General features: G+C 40.5%; 1 protein-coding gene across 2 annotated transcripts in view; it reads right to left on the minus strand.

Annotated features, from left to right (window-relative positions):
• Nucleotides 1-20,966, minus strand: part of WDFY2 (WD repeat and FYVE domain containing 2) — a 179,113-nt gene that overhangs the window by 37,203 nt on the left and 120,944 nt on the right. For both annotated transcript variants that reach the window (XM_047079227.1, XM_047079236.1), the window contains 3 exons: nucleotides 20,468-20,522; nucleotides 10,431-10,581; nucleotides 1,816-1,928 (listed from right to left, as the gene is read on the minus strand). In XM_047079227.1, the coding sequence (XP_046935183.1) occupies nucleotides 1,816-1,928; nucleotides 10,431-10,581; nucleotides 20,468-20,522 (319 nt within the window). The remainder of the gene's footprint in view (nucleotides 1-1,815; nucleotides 1,929-10,430; nucleotides 10,582-20,467; nucleotides 20,523-20,966) is intronic.

The following is a 20,966-nucleotide window of genomic DNA, read 5'->3' on the forward strand; positions in this document are numbered from 1 at the left end:
ACGGACGTTGCTACAACAGGATACGGGGTCGAGAGGGTTTTGTTTGTCCAACAGAAAGGCAAGACATTTGAGCATGTTAATAAATTGAGAAGGGTGAGCTGGTCAAAAGGGAGGCACGGGGAACAACAGTTTTTGATGTGGAGAGCCCGAGAGCAAGAGATAAGGAGGAGGCAGAAGAAGTTTGTTGGAGAGGAACACAGGGTGCGCAAGAAAACAGTTTTAAAGCCTCTATTGGCTAACCTCTATTTTTCTTTGAAGGCGGAGTCTGGGGAGGGAGAGGGGACTCGGGTGGGGTGGGGAGTGGTGAGGGTCTGGAGGAGTGGAGGGGAGTCCTGAGGACCTGCAAGGGACCGTGTGCAGGGACTGAGGCGACTCTGGCAGCTGGACTGGAATGCTGAGTGTGCAGTGGGGAAGAAGGCCCTGGGCTCAGAGCGTGACCTTGCAGCAGCCCCAGGGGCTGAGTGCACAGGAGGGCTGGAGAGGGTGTGAATGGCAGATGTGTTCTTCAGGGAAGAACGAGGGCGCCTGACCAGAGAACGCTGGGCGCCTAGTGGCTGACACCCCTCTGGAAAGGGAGAGAAGATGGGGCGCAGACACTGGCCAACAAGGACAAGAGCGAATGGCCAGCAGGGACCGACTGGCCACGAGGGCAAGAGTAAGGGGAGCTGGAGGAAGGGTTCAGAGAAGCGAAAGATTAGGAGACTGAAGTCAGCAGTGACACATAGCAGTTTAAGGTTCCTGATGTGGGACAGTTCTGGGTCCCTACCAGGCCAGGCTTAGCCAGGGTGGAGGTGGCTAAAAAGAGAAATACAATCAGGAAAGACCTGGGTCCTATCCACAGCAGATGCTTCTATGTGTTCTTCTTCCCAGAAAACATAGATAATTATCTTTTATGACTCTTTTCCCCTGGCTTCAATTTCCTCTTTACTGCATTCTTTTTTTCCCCTTGAGGAAATTCCTTATGATCTAGGTACTATCCCATTTTACATCTTCATTCACCTACTTCTGTTCTTATATGCCATCTGAACTCAATAAGAACCCTGTTCTGTACTAAATCATGGGTTGGTAATCTGTGGGAGACATAAAAGCCCATTAAGAGCCACGAAAACAGGCAGTGACTCACTTCCCAGGGTCAACATCGCAGATTAAAAATACCAGTAAAAACTAATCGTCATCATCTATTCAAGTCTTTCAAAGGCTAAGCATGGATATTTTGTATTACCTGACTTAAAAGATCCTGAACAGATCCTGAGCCCTTCCCCAACAAAGAAATCCGAAATAATAAAGGGAGTCTTGGGTTTTACACTGAGAAGAGCCCAGAAGGAAGTTAAAACCGAACCCGTGCCTTTTTATGCAGCCTAGCTAGCCCCAATGACCATATTTTTTATTTTACTGGACTTAGAAACGGGCATGTCTGTCTTGCACGCCATCTTCTCGCTCCAAGAAGGGCAAGGACAGACTGAGGCAGCTGTCTTTTTGGCCTTCCTGAGGTTTATGCAGTTGTCACATGGTCTCAAAACAATGTCTCATCAGCATATGCCAACACTGGCTTTCTCCAGGGCAATGTGACATAGAACCAACTCACCAACACTCTGGAAATAGACTTGTTCCTCCTTTGTTTGCACTGGTGTAGAAAATTTTGGACATAACATCTTACTGAACCATTGTGGAATCAGTTCAACGTATCCCTTGTATCTGTGTGCATGCTATACTTTGTCACTTTGACAACACAGCATCTGAAGGCCAGAACACGCAGCAGGTGATAGATAGGTCACTGTGAGAGCAGGCACATGGAGATTTTGCTTTCAATCCCACCTGTATGTCCTCTGAACGTTGTGACCAGGGTGCAGTTGTCTTGCTCCAGTTTGAGGATGGTTACTTGTCCCGACTGGTCACCAATAAACACATGCCGGGTTTCAACGTCAAATCTATCATGTAAGCATTAAGGATCATTTCTCAAAATTGAATGGAGGGATTTACAAAAATAAATAAATAACCAAACAAATCAAGAAACGTGCAAATCCCATATGAACAAAGCTTGGACGTAACGCTGAAAGATACAAAAGCAGGCATAACAGAGTGAAAGACACAATATTATTGGACAGTAAGACTTAACACGATAAACATGTCATTTCTCACAATATGAATTTGCAAACTTAATATAATCTCTATAGAAATATCAACATAAGCTTTTTCCCCTAGAACTAGGGAAGTTTAAGTTCATATAAAAAATAAGTAAACAAGAAATGCCAGGAATATTCTAAAAATAAAAGCAATACGGTATTTGATAGGGGAGATTAGCCCTACCACGTATTAGAACACGTTACACAGTCTTTTTAAGTGCAAGTGTGGTATTGGTGCATAAATAGACAAACAGACCCATGGAACAAAATGGCAAGTCTACAAATAGACCCCAAAGTATACAGAAATGTAGTACATGTCTGATAAGGGTGGCTCTTCAAGGAATAAGGAAAAGATGGGTTAAAAAAAACAAAAGCATTGACATAAACTGGATAGTCATTTGGAAAACAAAACAGGACCCGTAGTTCACATTCTATATTAGGATAAACTACAAATGGATGAAGGATCTAAATGTAAACAATGAAAAATGTAAGTTCGAGATGAGAGAGCTCCTTTCTAACCTTGGAGTGGGAAAAGCTACTACTCAAAAACACAAACAACAAAACAAACACCATCAGCAAAGCCAAAAGACAAGCTGGAAAAAATATTTGCAACTTATGTCACAAAAGGCCCAAACCTCTAACATAAAAAGAACAAACCACACGGGGCGCCTGGGTGGCGCAGTCGGTTGGGCGTCCGACTTCAGCCAGGTCACGATCTCGCGGTCTGTGAGTTCGAGCCCCGCGTCAGGCTCGGAGCTGATGGCTCGGAGCCTGGACCCTGTTTCCGATTCTGTGTCTCCCTCTCTCTCTGCACCTCCCCCATTCATGCTCTGTCTCTCTCTGTCCCAAAAATAAATAAAAAAAACATTGAAAAAAAAAATTTTAAAAAAATAAAAAAATAAAAAAAAAAAAGAACAAACCACAAACCTAATAGGAAAGCGGGCAAAATATATGAACACATAGTTCCAGAAGACATGAAAATGAAAACGGGGCTGTGCAAGAGAGGCCTGACTGTCAGCCTCTGAAAGGCTGCTCACAAGGCTGGCAAGGTATCTGGCAACTGGTTTTCAGGGGGGTCCCACCATTAACAGACAAGAGTGGTTCACTGTGCCTGAACCGTGATGATACGGTTTTTGCCAAATACCTGCTTTCCTTTTCAGTCTGTAATTTTGGTACATGTCAGAAAGAGGCTGCCTACGTGACCAGTCTCTAGTAAAAACCTAAGGCGCTGAGTGTCTAGTGAGCTTCCTGGGTTGATAAAACCACTCAACCCTCCTTCTAGAGATCTATCCCAGAGATACACTCGGGCCAAAGTACAAAATGCATGCCTGAGGTTATTCACTCCACATTATTTTAACAGCTAAAGTTTGAAAACAACAAAAAATTCCATCAAAAGGGGATTTACTGAACTATGATATAAGCAAGCGATAGAGTCCTATCCAGCTAGGGGAAAAAAAGATCTCCATACCATAAGCAAACAGACATGGAGGAATTTCTGGGATACATTATTAAGTGGGGGAAGAAAAGCCACGGTATGTAAGTTTATAAGCTACACAATCTTTGTGTAAGAAAGGGAGAGAAATAGAAATATATGAGTGTGTCGTGTGTGTGTGTGTGTGTGTGCGTGTGCTCATTTCACAAAAGGAAGCTCTGGAAGGACAAATCAAGATCTGACACACATGGCTGCCTATGGAGGAGGGAGGAACAAGGTGAGGAGACAGGGCTGGTGGTGAGTCTTCTCTCATCATAGTTTGCATTCTGGAATCAAGTCATTATTTCACATATTAAAAATATGCATAAGATTAAAAGAAAAAATCCCCCATATTGATGACAAAGCATAAATGAAGGAACCTAACTATCAAGTTGGTGACATAACCACAGTTAACGGAATTATTTCAAGTGACTTTAGAACACAGCATTTCAACTGTACATCCTTGGGGGGAATGTACTCCAAAGACAAAGAGAACTGCAAAGAAGTCTAAAATCTCACTCAGTTGTCTTGTAACTATAATACTTCTATAATTAGTATTTTGAAACAGCTTAAAAATATACCATTGGATAAAGCAAAAACAAGTTCATGTTTTAGGAACGAAAATGTTCAGTCCAAGATAAAAGAATCAAGTACAAAAGTGAGGTAAAAACCTTATAATGCTACATTTGGATTAGAACTGTTATATGAACTGATGATTCACTTTCTTTTCAAGAACACACACACCTATATTTCCTAGTTATCTCTGAGTCCTATTCCTCACTAAAAGAAATGGCTGATTCAGGATTGGGACAAGAAGGTACAAGAAGAGCTTAAGACATGCTGTGCCAAAAAAGGAAGCCACCAAAGGCAAGCGGAGCTGTATCAAAAGACACTGGAGCCAATATGATGGGGCTCTTACTGGCCAAAGACAGATTAACATTAGCATCGAAGAAGGCAAGTTATTGAAATTGACTGAATATATTATTTTTAGAAACCTTAAGAGTTTATAATAATGCTCAAAAAGAAAAAAAAAGACACCTATTGGAGGTAACCTGGGCACTGACTCTCTCCTCTGAAAATGAGCGATTAAAGAGAAACAATTACGCATTTGTTGCTTTTTCCATATTAATTGTATCTCAGGGTAAGCAACTAGCCCTAGCTAATGAGGCAAAGTTCTACTTTACTTATCTTTTTTAATGTATATACACTTATTTGGGGTGGGGGGAGAACTCAAGCATACATGGGAGGGAGGGGCAGACAGAGAGGAGAGAGAGAATACCAAGCAGATGCGGGGCTCGATCTCATGAACCGGGATACCACGACCTGAGCCAAAATCACGAGTCAGGCGCTTGGGGCGCCTGGGTGGCTCAGTTGGTTAAGCATCCAACTATCGATTTCGGCTGAGGTCATGATCTCACGGTTCGGTTCGTGAGTTCGAGCCCTGCATCGGGCTCTGCACTAACAGTGCAGAGCCTGCTTGAGATTCTCTCTTTTCCTCTATCTATGCCCCTCCCCTGCTCTCACTCTCTCTCAAAATAAATAAATTAATTTTTTTTAAAAAGTCAGACACTTAACCGACTGAGCCACTCAGATGCCCTGAAAAGTTGTACTTTATAGAAGAATTCCAACAAATACACGTGGAAAAAATTATAGGATTACAAAAATCGCCACTTTGCAGCCCTAATGAAAGGTCTGGTCCAGGCGAAGATCAGCAACTAAAACCATTGAATGAAAGGCTGGTGTGCGCCGCAGGGACCTGGCGGTCACCACCTGAATCACTGATCAACTCAGCATCACTGGAAGGGTGACAACCCTGTGCTATGGGCTTCCTGCTGTGAAGCAACACGAACCACACAGCACAAGGACCAAGTGTTCTTAGCAGGAGTTGAATCTGAACTGAGTCAAGATTTTAGAGGCGGGTCTCAGTTTACAGAAAAATATGGGAGACGCACAGGTAGGAAAACGAGGGAAATGACATCACGAGACACCAGAGGCCACTTTAGAATGCGGGGCTATCTACAGGAACACAGGCTCCGTACTCCAACAAGTCACAGTGGCATCAAAAAAAAAAAAAAAAAAAAAGTGAAGGGAGGAGATCACTGCCCTAGATTGAGAGATTTAGGATATGAAAACCACAGCCAACATGTGAACTTTGTCTGGACCCGATTTTAAACTAATCCGCTGCAAAAAGCCATTTATGAAACAGTAAGTGAAATGTGAAAATGGATTATTCTACAATGTCAAGTAGTAGTTATAAATTTTTAGGAGTAGTAACAGCATTGTGATTATGGAAAAATTCCACATTTTTAAAGCAGGGTACAATGAAGTACCTAAGGATGCAATGACATACGGTCTGCAATTTGTTTTAAAACACTCCAGCAAAAAGGGAGAGAAAGCCAAAATGATAGAAGAATCAACACCGGGTCTGATGAATACGTGAGTTTCCATGATATTCTCTCCTCCCAGTTGGTACACGTTTTGAAAATTTTCATAATAAAACACTTGTTTTAAAAGTGAAGAACAAGGCATCACAAATTCCCTCAGGCTCAAGAACAACAGAGAAATGTTATGCTCTCCAAACAAGCGGTCAGATACATGTAAAACAATACTAAGATATATACGGAATAAGATCACCTTACATTTACCTTAATTATAAGAACACAGATGAAAAAACAATCTTTATGATGGCACGTAAATAATAGGATGCTTTGTAAAGAAATTCAACAAAAGCCATTTGAAAGAGGGTCGAAATAAATTATAGTACAACCTGAAAGCCAGAGTGATTGGCATTACGTATGATATGAGGATATACAAAAATCAAGATAATCTTAACAGCTTTCCAGCACTCTTGCCCTGAACAAATCTAAGAGACTACTTGGTGAAAAGACCTTGTACTGTACAGGCAGACATCTTGGAAATATCTCCAACATACATAGAATCTTAAAATGAAAAGTACCTGAATTATTTCTGTGGAAGTGTGATAAATGTGATCAAACATGGTCAAATGACAAGACTGAAAGGCAAGGCCAAATAAAGTATTCACAAATTTAAATACCAGCAAGGGAAGGGTGGAAGGAAAACGGTTCTATTTCCTAACATCAACCTGCCATGTGACCTTTGGGAAATACCTCCATTCCACCGTTATTTAGTAGTGCAGACGGCTAGCCGAGTTCTAACACCCAAGTTCTACTCCTGGTTCTTCCAGGTAACAGTTACGTGACCTGGAGAATGTCCCTTAGCCTTTCTTCCTTTTTTTTTTTAATTTTTAAAAAATGTTTATTTATTTATTTATTTATTTATTTATTTATTTATTTATTTATTTTTAAATTTTTTTTTCCAACATTTATTTATTTTTGGGACAGAGAGAGACAGAGCATGAACAGGGGAGGGGCAGAGAGAGAGGGAGACACAGAGTCGGAAACAGGCTCCAGGCTCTGAGCCATCAGCCCAGAGCCTGACGCGGGGCTCGAACTCCCGGACCGCGAGATCGTGACCTGGCTGAAGTCGGACGCTTAACCGACTGCGCCACCCAGGCGCCCCAAAAAATGTTTATTTATTTTTGAGAGAAAGAGAGAACACAAGCTGGGGGAGGGGCAGAGAGCTAGAGAGAGTGAGGATCTGAAACAATCTCCATACACCGTCAGTGCAGAGACTGACGTGGGGCTCGAACTCACAAACCATGAGATCGTGACCTGAGCTGAAGTTGAAGTCAGACGCTTAACCAACTGAGCCACCCAGGCACCCCTAGAGAAAGTCCTTAACCTTTCTGAGCCTTGGTTTCTACACTGTGAAAATTGAGAGTTCAGTCTTTTTGATTTTACTTCTAATTGTTGTTTTGAGAGTGAGCAAAGTAACGTTATATAGAAGCACTATAAAACTCTCGGGGACTGCAACTGTAAGATATTTTCTTCTTTTTCCTCTCCTTTCCTCTCTCCTCTCTTCCTTTTGATTCTTGTTAGTATTATACCTCACTTGATATTTGAAGCTTCAGATCTCTAGCCAAAGAAACCAAAGATTTGAGGTTAATCAGAAACTGATCATTCAATTTTTGAGCCATCAGTCTCTTTGTCTTCCTTTATTTCTCAATTTGAATTTTGGTTATTTTCACTGCACGATTACATCTCCCCTATGAGGCCTGAAAGAAGAGAGAAAAGGCTGAATTCAACCTGACTTCTATCACTTGCTGACTTGGATAAGTGACTTTTTGAGGTGAAAATTAGGAGACAGGTTACTTTGGGGAAGTTCCTTATATATGCCACCGGGGTCCACTAGGCAGAGAAATCAGGGTACTCATACTATTCCGAACATTCTCTGGTGTTTCAGCAGATCTCCTTCCTTCCCTTCAGAAACTGTAAGTATGGAAGGTGGAAGAAAGAAGAGGGAAGAGGTGGGGTGGAGGGTTCCCATGAAAAAAATGTGTTTAAAAACTGGATTTTAATGTGAACTCCAACACTGTACGAGCATGTTAACACTGTTAACAATCTGTACACAAGGCAGCTCCTAGAAAAAACCCTCCGGCCTTGGGAAAGTCACAAGTTTCCGATAGGAGAGCCTTTGGCAAAAGCAGTGCTGTTATGCCATCAGTGAGCAGCACTGGAAAAATCTCAGGGATGTATGTGTTCCCAGGAACAAGGGCAGGCACCGTGGCTCCAAAATTGGAGCTAGCGAGGCAGAGCTGTGGAGGTGAGGGAATCTTCTGGAAGAACCTGTCTGTCTGTAGTACTGCATTTCCCCTCTACCTGCAAGATTGGACAAGATGGTCATTTACCTCGGGAAATGAACCCAGAGGCTTTTACACACATACAAAGTCTTCTGATATCAAATCATATGTGTTTTTGTTTTGTTTTGTTTTGTTTTGTTTTGTTTTTTGCTTAGTAAGCCACATGGTGTGGCTAAAGGAAACAGCTGAAAAATGACGATGGCTTCTGGAGATGCCTGAAGAGAAGAGTCCAAGACTGCCACAGTCAGGAGACTTTTAATTCTGGGCATCTGTGTCTTGTTTTTCAATTCCAAATAGTCTAAAATATCAACTTCCTAAGGGCAAGATCTGTACTTTTTCTATATTTTTTGGCTTGGTTAAGTGATATAGAAGATGTGTCTCTAGGCTGGGCTAGTGAGACAGAAGCCAGCATTTTTTTTTTAAAGAGATTTCTTTTTAATGTTTATTTTATTTTTGCGAGTCAGAGAGAGAGACAGAGAGAGAGAGAGAGAGAGAACAAGAGGGGGAGAGGCAGAAAGAGAGGGAGACACAGAATCCAAAGCAGGCTCCAGGCTCTGAGCTGTCAGCACAGAGCCCAATGTGGGGCTCGAACCCATGAACCATGAGATCATGACCTGAGCTGAAGTTGGACGCTTAACCGACTGAGCCACCCAGGTGTCCCGAAGTCAGCATATTAAGAACAAATTACACTGACGCTATTCATTCTGTTCTCAAATGTATGATGGGAAGAAACAAAACAAAACAGCTGCCTAAGGCAGAAGCCTCACATTCTGGTGATTTTCTGACATACTAGCCAGGTGTCTGCAGATAAGGCATGTGACCCTTTCTGGGCTTCACCTGTAAAACCAGGAGTTGGCCAGGATGACCTCTAAGGACCTTTCCAATTCGAACACTGTAAGAGATCTACTGACATAAGAGTGCACGTATTTCAATTGAAGCATTATGCTCGTCTCAACTGGCCTTTAGAAAGCAAACTTCAGACTTTCTTTCCTTAACAGGTGGGACCACCCTCTCGAAGATGAGTTGATCCTGCCTTCTGTTCCTTATCACCCTTGTTTCTGGCCTGCTTGGTGACCTGCCACATTTACAACCTTCCTCCATGGCCATTCTTAGTTTCTTCATCTTGCTCTTCCAGTGAGGAAAATCAGAGAGAAAAACAGGAGTGACATTAGCCGCCCCCTCCTCCACACACACCCAAATACAGCTACTGAGGCACATCTGCGAGGAGACAGAAACTACTCTGTGAGACTGTTGACAATCACGGACCAGGCATTTTATAAATACGAGATGAACATCTGAGAGTAAGTCTTACTATTTCTTCCTGCTTTTGCTGACAAGTGATCTGTTTCCATCTATCTCCTCACTCGTCACAGGGTGGAGAGTGATGCTTTGCTTTTTAAACTAAGAAGCCGGGGGCCCTTTACTCCTTCCATGGTAGCATCACCCACACAGGCTTCAGACTCATCAAGCCCGTGCTTGCTGGAGCCCAGTGAGCCAGACATGGGGATTTCCCGGCATTTACAGGTACTCACACTGAGCACATGGGCCCTGGAGACTCAGGAGATAAGAATTAGTATCACTCTACATACCCTGGAAGGGTCTTGTACCTGGAATAAAGTCTGTACCATTACCGTGTAGATACCAGCTAACCCACTCTGGTCCTGGCATGGTAGCTCCCCCATGAATATCTAAAAACAATAAATAGGAATCCTGTGGTTCTTTACAACCTTAATATCTATGTGTAAATTACTTCTGTATGCAGAGAAGGAAAAGGCTGTATTTCAGTGATGGTTTTATCTCCATGTTCCAGAATCCTTTCTGACAGCTGAGGCTCCTAAATCCGGGCCGTGTCCTGTCTGGATGTCAGACCTGCGTCATAGTCACTCCACAACCCTGCTCCGCAGGACCTGTTATTTGCGGGGAAATCACCTCATTTTAATCCACCTCCGTGAGGACCCTTGACGATTTGCATATTGGTTAAGTCAGTGAGAATCTTAATCCGCAGGGCAACGCAGCAAATGCAAAACTTTCAAGTTGCACATACCCAAGCTTTTCATGAAAGAAAGGAGTCAACAGCTAAGGTCCAACCAAGGGATTTTTGTCCAGCAAAGGATACTGCAGGCCCGAGGCCACGGCACTGGTTCGATACCCTCCCAGGCGCTGCCCACTCTCGGAGCAGTGCCAGGCAAATTGCTTGTCCTGCCCAGTGCTCAGCACCCACTCCAGCTCCAGGACGAACAGGATCATCGTCACTCTGCTCTGATGCGCTGAAAAACCAAGAGATACGAAAATAACCCATGAAGCATCATAAAGGAGACTGAGGAAGCATGGTGCACAGAGATCCATCATTGTCTTCTCCCCATCCCAGAGTAGGCTGGACAGTATGACAGCCATTGCACACACACCAGAACGGTGGTTCTCACCAGGAGCGCAGGCCCACCACTGTGGAGGGGCATGCTTGAGTTGTTAGACGGTCTTGTATAAACTATCCATTTCCTCCCATTGCTCTCTTTCTTTCCTACCTACACCAACCAAAAGTTTCCTACCACCCAGACCCCCATTACCAAAGGGTCTGGGCCATCTCTCTCAGACATTAAGTTAGGGCTGCTTAGCTGGAGAATGCCAGAACGTGGCACAATGGGACCACAAAACAATAGAATGTGTTAGCAATGATGTTCTTATGATAAAGTCACCAGGGTGAGTTTATGTAAGCTTAAAAAAAGTAAAGAACATTACTGTTCTCCTTTTGATGAAGTATGGCTTCTTAAACCCACAACAAAGTTCTAGATGAATTTTCTATAAGAAATCAAATGCTGGAAAGGAGGACAGAATTATTCCCAAGTGCCATGTAAAAGAGAATGAAATATCCCTGATGTCAAAGTACACATACATGTGATAATGAGGGCAAATCTCCCAGGATTGCTCATTATACAGAGGCAACACTGCCACAGAATAACTGCATCACAGTCAGAAGCAACTGTTCATGTCATCTACTCCATCTCCCTATTTTACATGTGGGTAAACTGAGGCACAACGAAGTCGAGTAGTTCGGCCAAGGTCTCACGGCTTCTCAATTATTGAATAAAATCAATAAAAATTTGCTTTCTTCTTATCCAATTCCAGAGGGTGAGGTAGAGGGGGTCCATGGCCACTGAACAGAACTGACTGGAATAACCAAAGATTGATATCCGGGAACCCGGACCGCCCTAGGCTCTGTGCCCAGGAGCCGGCAGTCTGGTGGGAAAATGCAGACCCATCATGAAAGTGATGACGTGATGGAGAAAACATCAGTTTTCCATTTCGATCATGAAAATAAAGTTAGTATGGATGGATCAATGCAGCTCTATTGGCAAGAACAGTACGACCTGCCAATTTCTGAGTTACTAACAAATGCCAAACACTTAAATACAGTAAAACCTTGGATTGCGAGTAACTTGTGCTGCAAGTGTTCTGTAAGACAAGCAAACGTTTCTAATAAATTTTAATTTGATAAACAAGCGATGCCTTGCAATGCGAGTAGTATGTGATGCTAAACATCCCGTGATCACAACTGAGCCAATGGTTCTTAGTGGTTCTTCTCTCTCTCTCTCTCTCTCTCTCTCTCTCTCTCTCTCTCTCTGTCTCTCTCGCTTAGAGATTGTGGGTGGTCATCTCCCATGCATGGATGCTCAGTCTCAGGCCCCATTGTTTGGCAGAAATCAGTGATTTTTTAGAATTTTGGAAGGTGCCCACAACTGGTACTTTTTTTTTTGTCACTTCAAAGCACCTGTGGATAGTCCTTTGCTTTTCCACGTAAGAGTAACCTTAGGAATGCTTTGCTTCATTCTAGGTCAGGCTGCCTGCAGATATAGACCATTCCCTCTGCTGCCTTATTGCCAGTTACATTAAATACAGTATATGACGAGAGTTTATTAATACTGTACTGTAGTCAACATCCATGTGAGCATATACAATGGCCCCCATGCAGAAAAAGGTTGAAAACAAAAGCAGTAAGAAGATGGTTATGGTAGAAGTTAAGAAGGAAATCATCAAGAAGTGTGAACAAGGTATGCGAGTGGTTGAGACTGAAATACTTTATAAGAAGTTTACGTCTGCATCTCATCTGCAGAAGAGAAGGAGAAAAAAGTAGAGGAATCCCTCACTTCAAATGAGATTAGGGAGATGTGTAAAATGTGGAAAACAGTGCAAAATTTTGTAGAAAAGCACCACCCAAATAAGGCAGTACGAGAGATGAATCTATTTAATGACAATGCAATGTCACATTTCCGTGAAATCCTCAAAAGGAGGCAAAATCAAGTGTCATTGGATAGGTTCCTTGTTAAAGTTGCACAAAAAGAAGTTTCCATTGAGCCAATAGACAGGAGTGATTCCATTAGTGATGGTGAAAGTCGTCCTACACAATAACCCTCCTCTCTTGTCTCCCTCACACCAGCCACAAAGGTTTTCAAAGAGAAGTGTGGGTTAATTTGTCTGTTTTTCTTTATATTTTGTATTTGCTTTATTATTTTGTATTATGTTACAGTACTGTAATCATTTTATATGATTATTTTTGGGTGTGGAACAAATCATCTGAGTTTCTATTACTTCCTATGGGAAAATTCACTTTGAATATACAAGTGTTTTGGATTACAAGCATGTTTCCGGAACGAACTACGCTCACAAACTAAGGTTTTACTGTATGTTCTTTCATTTAGTCTCTGAAATGATCCTACAAAGGTGGGTGGTTTCCCCATTTTACAGACATAACCTGGCCTTGGCAGGATGGCCCTTTCATAATGGCCACCAAACCAATGGCTACCACAAAGAGTACCCACAGGACAGCCATTCCACCAAATGCCTGGTATTTTTAAATCCAATACTTAAAACATAGAGAATCTAACAGGGCATGGCAGGGGTACAGAGGCAATAACCCTATGACTTCTCTACACTAAATACCTGCCTGTCAGAGTATCAGCCACCCTCGAGATCAAAATGTTGTCTCTAACTTAAAAGATATGACTTCTTGGAGAAACTCCTGAAGATCTTGTCATCAGATGTCTAAATCAAGGTCCACCAATGATAGAATAAAAATGAACTTTCTAATGGCCCAAGTTTCACAAGTCTATTTCAGGGAGAAAGTGGCCCCCAGTGAGTGTCCCTTTTTCTCATCCCTTTCTAAGTCCAAGGAGATGACAGCAGCCCAGAAGACAAGGGGCTTTAAAACATCTGGGCTGCCATTATGTGAGAGGAAGAGACAGAGGCTCAAAAAGGTCAAGTCACTTGTTCAAATCTGTGCAACCAACGAGTGATGAAACTAAGGCTAAAACCATCAGCTCTCTGCCATAGTTGATTCTCTCTCTCTCTCTTTCAGGCTGCCTAGGTCTACTGAAAACACCAAACACAAAACAAACCCCAAAACTCAGAGCACATATTCCTTCTAAGGTGACAGAATTCTTTCATTCAAAAAGAAATCCTTCAAAGGTACATACATATTACTAAGCTTCAGAAACCTGGGCTTGAAGTCCAGTTATACTTTTTGAATAGGAATGCTGAGAGACCACATCCTTGCCTTGATCTTGATCATAGGGAGAAAGCATCTCGTTTCTCATGATTAAGTACACTGTTAGCTGTAGGTCTTTGTAGACGCTTCTTTATCAGGGTGAGGAAGTTTGCCTCTACTCGTAGTTTGCTCAGAGTTTTTATCGTGAATGAGTGCCAGGGTTTATCAAATGCTTTGTCTGCACCAATGGATATGATCATATCATTTTACTTCTTTAGACTTTTGATGTGATGGATTACACTAATTATCAAATGTTAAACCAGCTTTGCATATCTAGAATATATCCCCTTGGTCATGGGTATGTAATTCTTTCTAACTATTGTTGGATTTGCTAGAATTCTTAAAAGGATTTTAACATCTAAGTTCATGAGAGATACTGGTCTATAGTTTTCCCTTCTTGTACTGTCTTTGGTTTTGGTATCACTGCTTTTTTTTCTTTTAATGTTTGTTGAGGTAAAATTCATCATTTAAGCCATTTTAGAGTATATAATATTCAGTGGTTTCCGGTATATTCACAATGTTGTACAATCATCATGAAAAAATGTTCTATTTATAGAATGTGTCCATCACTCCCAAAAGAAACCCAAACCCCCAACTCCCCTTTCCCCTACCCCCTATCCCTGGCAACCACTAATTACTTTCTGTCTCGATGGATTCCTCTATTTTTGACATTTCATATGATTGCGTTCAAAAAGTGTGGTCCTTTGTATCTAGTTTCTTTTACTTAGCATGTTTTCAAGGTTCATCCACGTTGCACATTTATCAGTACTTCAATCCTTTTTTGTGGCCAAATAATAGTTCATCTTACTGATATACCACATTTTGTTTATCCATTCACCATTCATGGCCATTTAGTCTGTTTCCACTTTTTAGCTGTTGTAAATCATACTGTCATGCACAATGGTATGCAAATGTTTGAATTCCTGCTTCTATTTCTTCTGGATATAAACTGGAATAATCCTCACTTGGTCATGATGTACTATCCTATACTGTTGAATTTGATTTGCTAAAATTTTATTTAGATTTTTTGCATCTGTTTTCATGGAGAACACCAGCCTGTATATTTCTTTTCTTGTACTGTCTTTGTCTAGTTTTAGTATCATGTAATGCTGATTTCAAAAATCAGTTGGAAAGTCTTTTTCTGAAAGTTTGTGCAGAGTTTGTATTGTTTCTTTCTTAAATGTTTGATAAAAAAAAAAGCCTAGGGTTTTCTCTGTGGGAAGGTTTTAATTATAAAGTAGATTTTTTAGTAGATATAGGGCTATTAGGGTTTTATATTTCTTCTTGAGGGAACTTTTGTCATTTTTACCTTTCAAAGATTTGTTCATTTAAGTTGTCAAATTTATTAGCATAAAGTTGTTCGTAATATTCATTATTAACCTTAAATATTCCTACAATCTCTAATAGTTTCACTTCCCTTATTCCTGATATTGGTAACTTGCATCTTCTTTTTTTTTTTTTTTCTTCTGATAAGTCTGGCAGAGGTTTGTCACTTATATTCATCTCAACAAACAAGCAAAAACAATAGCTTTTGGTGTTATTGATATTTCTCTATTTTCTGTTTTCCCTTTCATGAACTTCTGCTATGATCTTCTGCATAGCTTATGTTTCCATTTGTTTTCTTTCTGGTTTCTTGATGTAGAAACTAAGGTCACTGATTTGAGACCTTTCTTCTCTTCTAACATAGATGTTTAGTGCTATAAATTTCCCCTTAAGGACTGCTTTAGCAGCATCCCATAAATTTTGATATGTTGTTTCCATTCCGATTTCTTCTTTGATCCATGGATTATTTTAGATGACCCATGGTTATTTAGCTTCCTAATATTTGGGGATTTCCCAAAGATATTTCTGTTATTGACTCCTGCTTCAATACCATTTTGATCAGAGAACTCATCTTGCATGACCTGAATTCTCCCAAATTTATTGAGACTCATTTTATGGCCCAGAATGTAGTCTACCTTGATAAATGTTCTGTACGCAGTTGAAAATAATGTATCTTCTGTTCTAGGTGAATGGAATGTTCTACAGATATCAATGAGAGTAATTTGGCTGTGTACTGTTCAAACCTTTTATACCTTATTGATTTTCTGCCTACTTATTCGTCAATTATTGATCTATTCAATTATTAAGAGAGGAATACTCAAATTTCTGAGTACAACAGAGAATGTGTCTATTTCTCTTCTTGAAGTTTCATCAGATTTTGCTTCATGTATTTCAAAGCTATGTTTATTAAGTGCATAAACATTTAGGATTGTTATGTCCTCCTGATGGACTAACCCCTTAGTCATTTTGAAATAACCTCTGGTAATACAATCTTTTATCCCTCGTAATATTCTTCTCTCTTAAGTCTACTTCGACTAATATTAACATAGGCACTCCAACCTTCTTTTGACTAGTCTTTGCATGGTATATATTTTGCTATCCTTTTATTTGTAACTTCTTTAGGTCTTTATATTTAAAGTGCATTTCTCCTAGGTGATATATATTTAGGGCCTCCTTTTTTCACTCAATCTGACAGCCTCTGCCTTTTAATTGGCCTTAGACCACACATGTTTAATTTGACTATTGAGAACTGTTAGGTTTAACTCTATCACTTTGCTATTTGTTTTCTATTTTCCCATATGTTCTTTTTCCCTTTTCTTCCTTTTTTGGGGGGGATGGAGGGGAATGAGAATGAGAACTGAGAATGATTTTTATGATTCCATTTTATCTCCTTGGTCGCCTTATTAGTCATAACTTTCTGATTTGTTATTTTATGGTTGCTTTAGGGCCGGCAGTATACATCTTTAACTTACAGTCTTCCTTCAAGTGATTCTATATCACCTCATGTGTAGTATAAGAATCTTACAATAGTATACTTCCATTTCTCCCCACTTCTTGGTTTTTGTGTTACTGTTGTCAAACATCTTAATTTCACATGTTATGATCCTCATGCTACTTTGTTATTATTTTTATTTAATAGTAAGTCATCTTTTGACAAGCTGTAAATAATAGGAAAAACTCTCATAGTGATCTGCTTGGTGCTCTTCATTCTTTTGTGTGTTCTTCATTCCCTATTTTCCTTTGGCATCATTTTCTTCCCTCTTGAAGGACTTCCTTCTTTTAGTGCAGGTCTGTGAATTCTCTCTGTTTTTTTATGCCTGAAAAAATTATAGTTCACCTCCCTTTTGATATCTGTTAATATTTACTCATAGTGGATTTTAACTTTTATTTGTTAATAACTGTGATTTAACTGTTATTTAACTATTATTTTATTTTTATTATTATGAACGTATCTTAAGCAGGGCTTGTTTTTGCTGCAGGATCTTTGTGTGACTTGTCTTGCTGAAGAGAGCTTTTGAATTTATTTCTAGCAGGTATCACAAGGACACCGTTGGCTCAGGACCAATTTTTATGTTAAATTCTTAAGGCTGCCTCTAGCCCTACATGTATGATTTAAATTTGTACTCTAAATCCAAAATTTTAGGTTGCAATTTTCATTTATCCGGAAGCCTTTTCCCCCTCTCTATATATCATTTTATATGTAAATATCAGTTGCAATTTCCCATCTCACTCAAGCCCTAGGCTTTCTCTTCCATCCCTAAGTGAATGTTCATATAAAAGCTTCAAGCTATTAGAAGTTCTGTTTTTCTCCCCAAGACAGCTGCATGTCAGGTACAGTATACTATCACTTTGAGTTTTCTTTCTTTTCTTTGCTTCTGGTACGTGGGACTTTCCCTCTTGTTTCTCTCACGGGCCTAGTATTACATTAAAAAAAAGATTTAATGACAACTGGGATTTCAAAATATCTTGATAAGCTGAGATGATGGACTAAATAAAATGAGATGATGAATAACAGAATGTGAAGTCCAGCATTTAGGCTAAAAACAAAACAAAACTACTCCCTCCCCCCCTCCCCAAAAAAGCAATAGCTTCACAAGTACAGGCAATGTAGCCTAGTAACAACAGAAGTGAGAACCATTAAAGAATTTGAGGTGCTCCACAAAAGCCCACAGTGTAAAGTGGCTATCAGAAAGTTCACCCTTTAGGGGCGCCTGGGTGGCGCAGTCGGTTAAGCGTCCGACTTCAGCCAGGTCATGATCTCGCGATCCGTGAGTTCGAGCCCCGCGTCAGGCTCTGGGCTGATGGCTCAGAGCCTGGAGCCTGTTTCCGATTCTGTGTTTCCCTCTCTCTCTGTCCTCCCCCCCCCCCCCCCCCCGTTCATGCTCTGTCTGTCTCTGTCCCAAAAATAAAAATAAAACGTTGAAAAAAAAAAATTAAAAAAAAAGAAAGTTCACCCTTTATAGAACAGGACCGGGACAGCAAGGAAATACCATTTTGTGGTTATCACATTACATGTATGTATTGGTTATCTGTATTGGTCTGTATGTATTGTGTAACAAATTACACCAAAACTTAGTGGGTTAACACAGTAGACGTTTCTTATCTCGGAGTTTCTGTGGATCAGAAATCTTGGTGCAGCCTAGCTTGGTACTACCGCTGCTAAAACATGTCTCACAGGATAACATCAAGGTATGGGATGGGGCTATAGTCTCATCTGAAAGACTGACAGAGGGAGGACCTGCTTCCAAGCTCTCTCATATAAGTGTCTACTGGATTCAGTTCCTCACAGGCTGTTGAACTAACTGAAGGCTTCAGTTCCTTACCAGCTGTTGATGTGGCCTCCCTTAGTTCCTTACCACATAGACTTCTCCACAAAGTAGCTCACAAGATGGCAACTGGCTTCCACGAGAACCAGCAAGAGCAGGAGAAGGCAAGCAAGAAGGACTAGTCTCTTTGTCACCTAATATTAGAAGTGATATCTATCATTTGCCATATTTCAGGTCCAGTCTACGCTCAAGGGGAGTCTATGCTCAAGGGCATGAATACCAGGAGACGAGGATCATTAGGAACCATCTTAAAGGCTGCCTACCACAATGTGTCACATTTTAAATGGTCCCAAAGGTACAATATGATATCCCAAGACAACTGTGACCAAGAGAATTAAAAAAAATTTTTCAAGAACAAAAATTCAGGCCATGTAAAGGAGAATGTAAAATGTTTAGGCTAAAAAAGAGAAGGGATAAAAGGAGGAGAGGAGGGGACCAGGGTACGCTTGTAGGCAGGTACTATACATGTCTTATTCACTATTAAAATCCTCAGTTACTGGAACACATTAGGTATTCAGTGAATACTTGGTAAGTGCTATGTGAAAAAAAATTAAAGAATAAATCCACAGGGAAATGAATTTTGGCTCAAAATCCAGAAATAAGGAACTTAACGCTTAGAATTTTATAAAATCAGGACAGGTTGCTAGGTATGTCTCTGGAGGTATCAAAAGAGAGGCTGGATGATCATGCAGGATGAATGAAGTCAAGAAGTGTGGATGAAATAACCTCTAAGTGTTAAAAGATCCACCTCTAATGTTCTGATCCCATGACACTATTGGTCTGGATAAATAAACCATTACTGAAAATGGCTCCTGATCCATATTCTGGCCATAGCCTATGGTATACTGCCAATGTTGAAGACACAATAAAACCATAATTCCTTCCCCTTAGACAACATGAACCCTCTAAGCCGTTTAAAATATTTAGCCAAAAAAGAAATGAGTCCCATGTGAAACAGCTCACTCCTGACACTGGCCCCACTCTCCATGCTGCTGCACTGCTTTGCAGCAGTGCGGTGTAGTAGAGACAAAGGACAAAGGCTGGGGGTTCTGGAATCACAATGACCTGGTCTGGCTCTGCACTTTACCAGCTATAGGACCATAGGCCAAGTCATTCAAGTCATTCAACTTCATTAGGCCTCTCTTTCTTTCTTTCTTTCTTTCTTTCTTTCTTTCTTTCTTTCTTTCTCTTTCTTTTCTCTTTCTTTCTTTCCTTCCTTCCTTCCTTCCTTCCTTCCTTCCTTCCTTCCTTCCTTCCTTTCCTTCTTTCTTAATATGAAATTTATTGTCAGATTGTTTTCCATACAACACCCAGTGCTCATCCCAACAGGTGCCCTCCTCAATGCCCATCACCCACTTTCCCCTCCCTCCCACCCCCCATCAACCCTCAGTTTATTCTCAGTGTTTTAAAGAGTCTCTTATGGTTTGCCTCCCTCCCTCTCTAACTTTTGTTTTCCCCTTCCCCTCCCCCATGGTCTTCTGTTAAGTTTCTCAGGATCCACATAAGAGTGAAAACATATGGTATCTGTCTTTCTCTGTATGACTTATTTCACTTAGCAGAACACTCTCCAGTTCCATCCACGTTGCTACAAAAGGCCGTATTTCATTCTTTCTCTTGCCATGTAGAATTCCATTGTGTATATAAACCACAATTTCTTTATCCATTCATCAGTTGATGGACATTTAGGGTCTTTCTATAATTTGGTTATTGTTGCAAGTGCTGCTATAAACACTGGGGTACAAGTGCCCCTATGCATCAGCACTCCTATATCCCTTGGGTAAATTCCTAGCAGTGCTATTGCTGGGTGATAGGGTAGATCTATTTTTAATTTTTTGAGGAACCTAAAGACTAGGACAATATTCACCTCAAAGGATTGCTTTGTTTTGTTCCCCATGAATATTGTAAAGTGAAGCCATCAAGAAACATTTCAAAGTCTAGGTAAAAACACCATTCTCTCATTCCTACCTTGATAGTTTTTCACAGGAGTCATCTTGTTATAATCTTCTGATAAAATAAATTCCTGCAAAAGAGAAGAAAAATATCAAGCAAAAAGAAATTCTTTAAGGGAATAATTATGTTTTGATAAAACTAGATGGTATAAAGAAACATAAGCACAGAATTACATCTAACATTAGTATTTTGCCAATCAACTCAGCATTTTTGTATGCCTTTAAAAGTAGCAATCATAATTATGATCCAATGTAGTTATAACTGTTATCTTTTAATGCTGAAGTTCATTTTTTTTCTTTTTTTTACTTATGTGTGAGAAGAAAACTGGATCAAGTTCAGAGTCTTGACACTAGTCAATTTTGAAGATTACCCTGATTCCAAGTACTTTTCTCTCAATAGTGCCACAGCTGAAGATCTGCAGGGCTCTGGCCAGTGAGCAAAGAGATGCCAATCTTGTAGTAGAGAGACAAATCGGGTATTTTAAAGATTCTGTTTCTAATATCAGTAACTTATT

This window comes from Lynx rufus, unplaced genomic scaffold, assembly GCF_022079265.1.
Source record: "Lynx rufus isolate CCGP_SWC_20201006 ecotype Redwood Valley unplaced genomic scaffold, mLynRuf1.p SCAF_1, whole genome shotgun sequence".
Taxonomy (NCBI): Eukaryota; Metazoa; Chordata; class Mammalia; order Carnivora; family Felidae; genus Lynx; species Lynx rufus.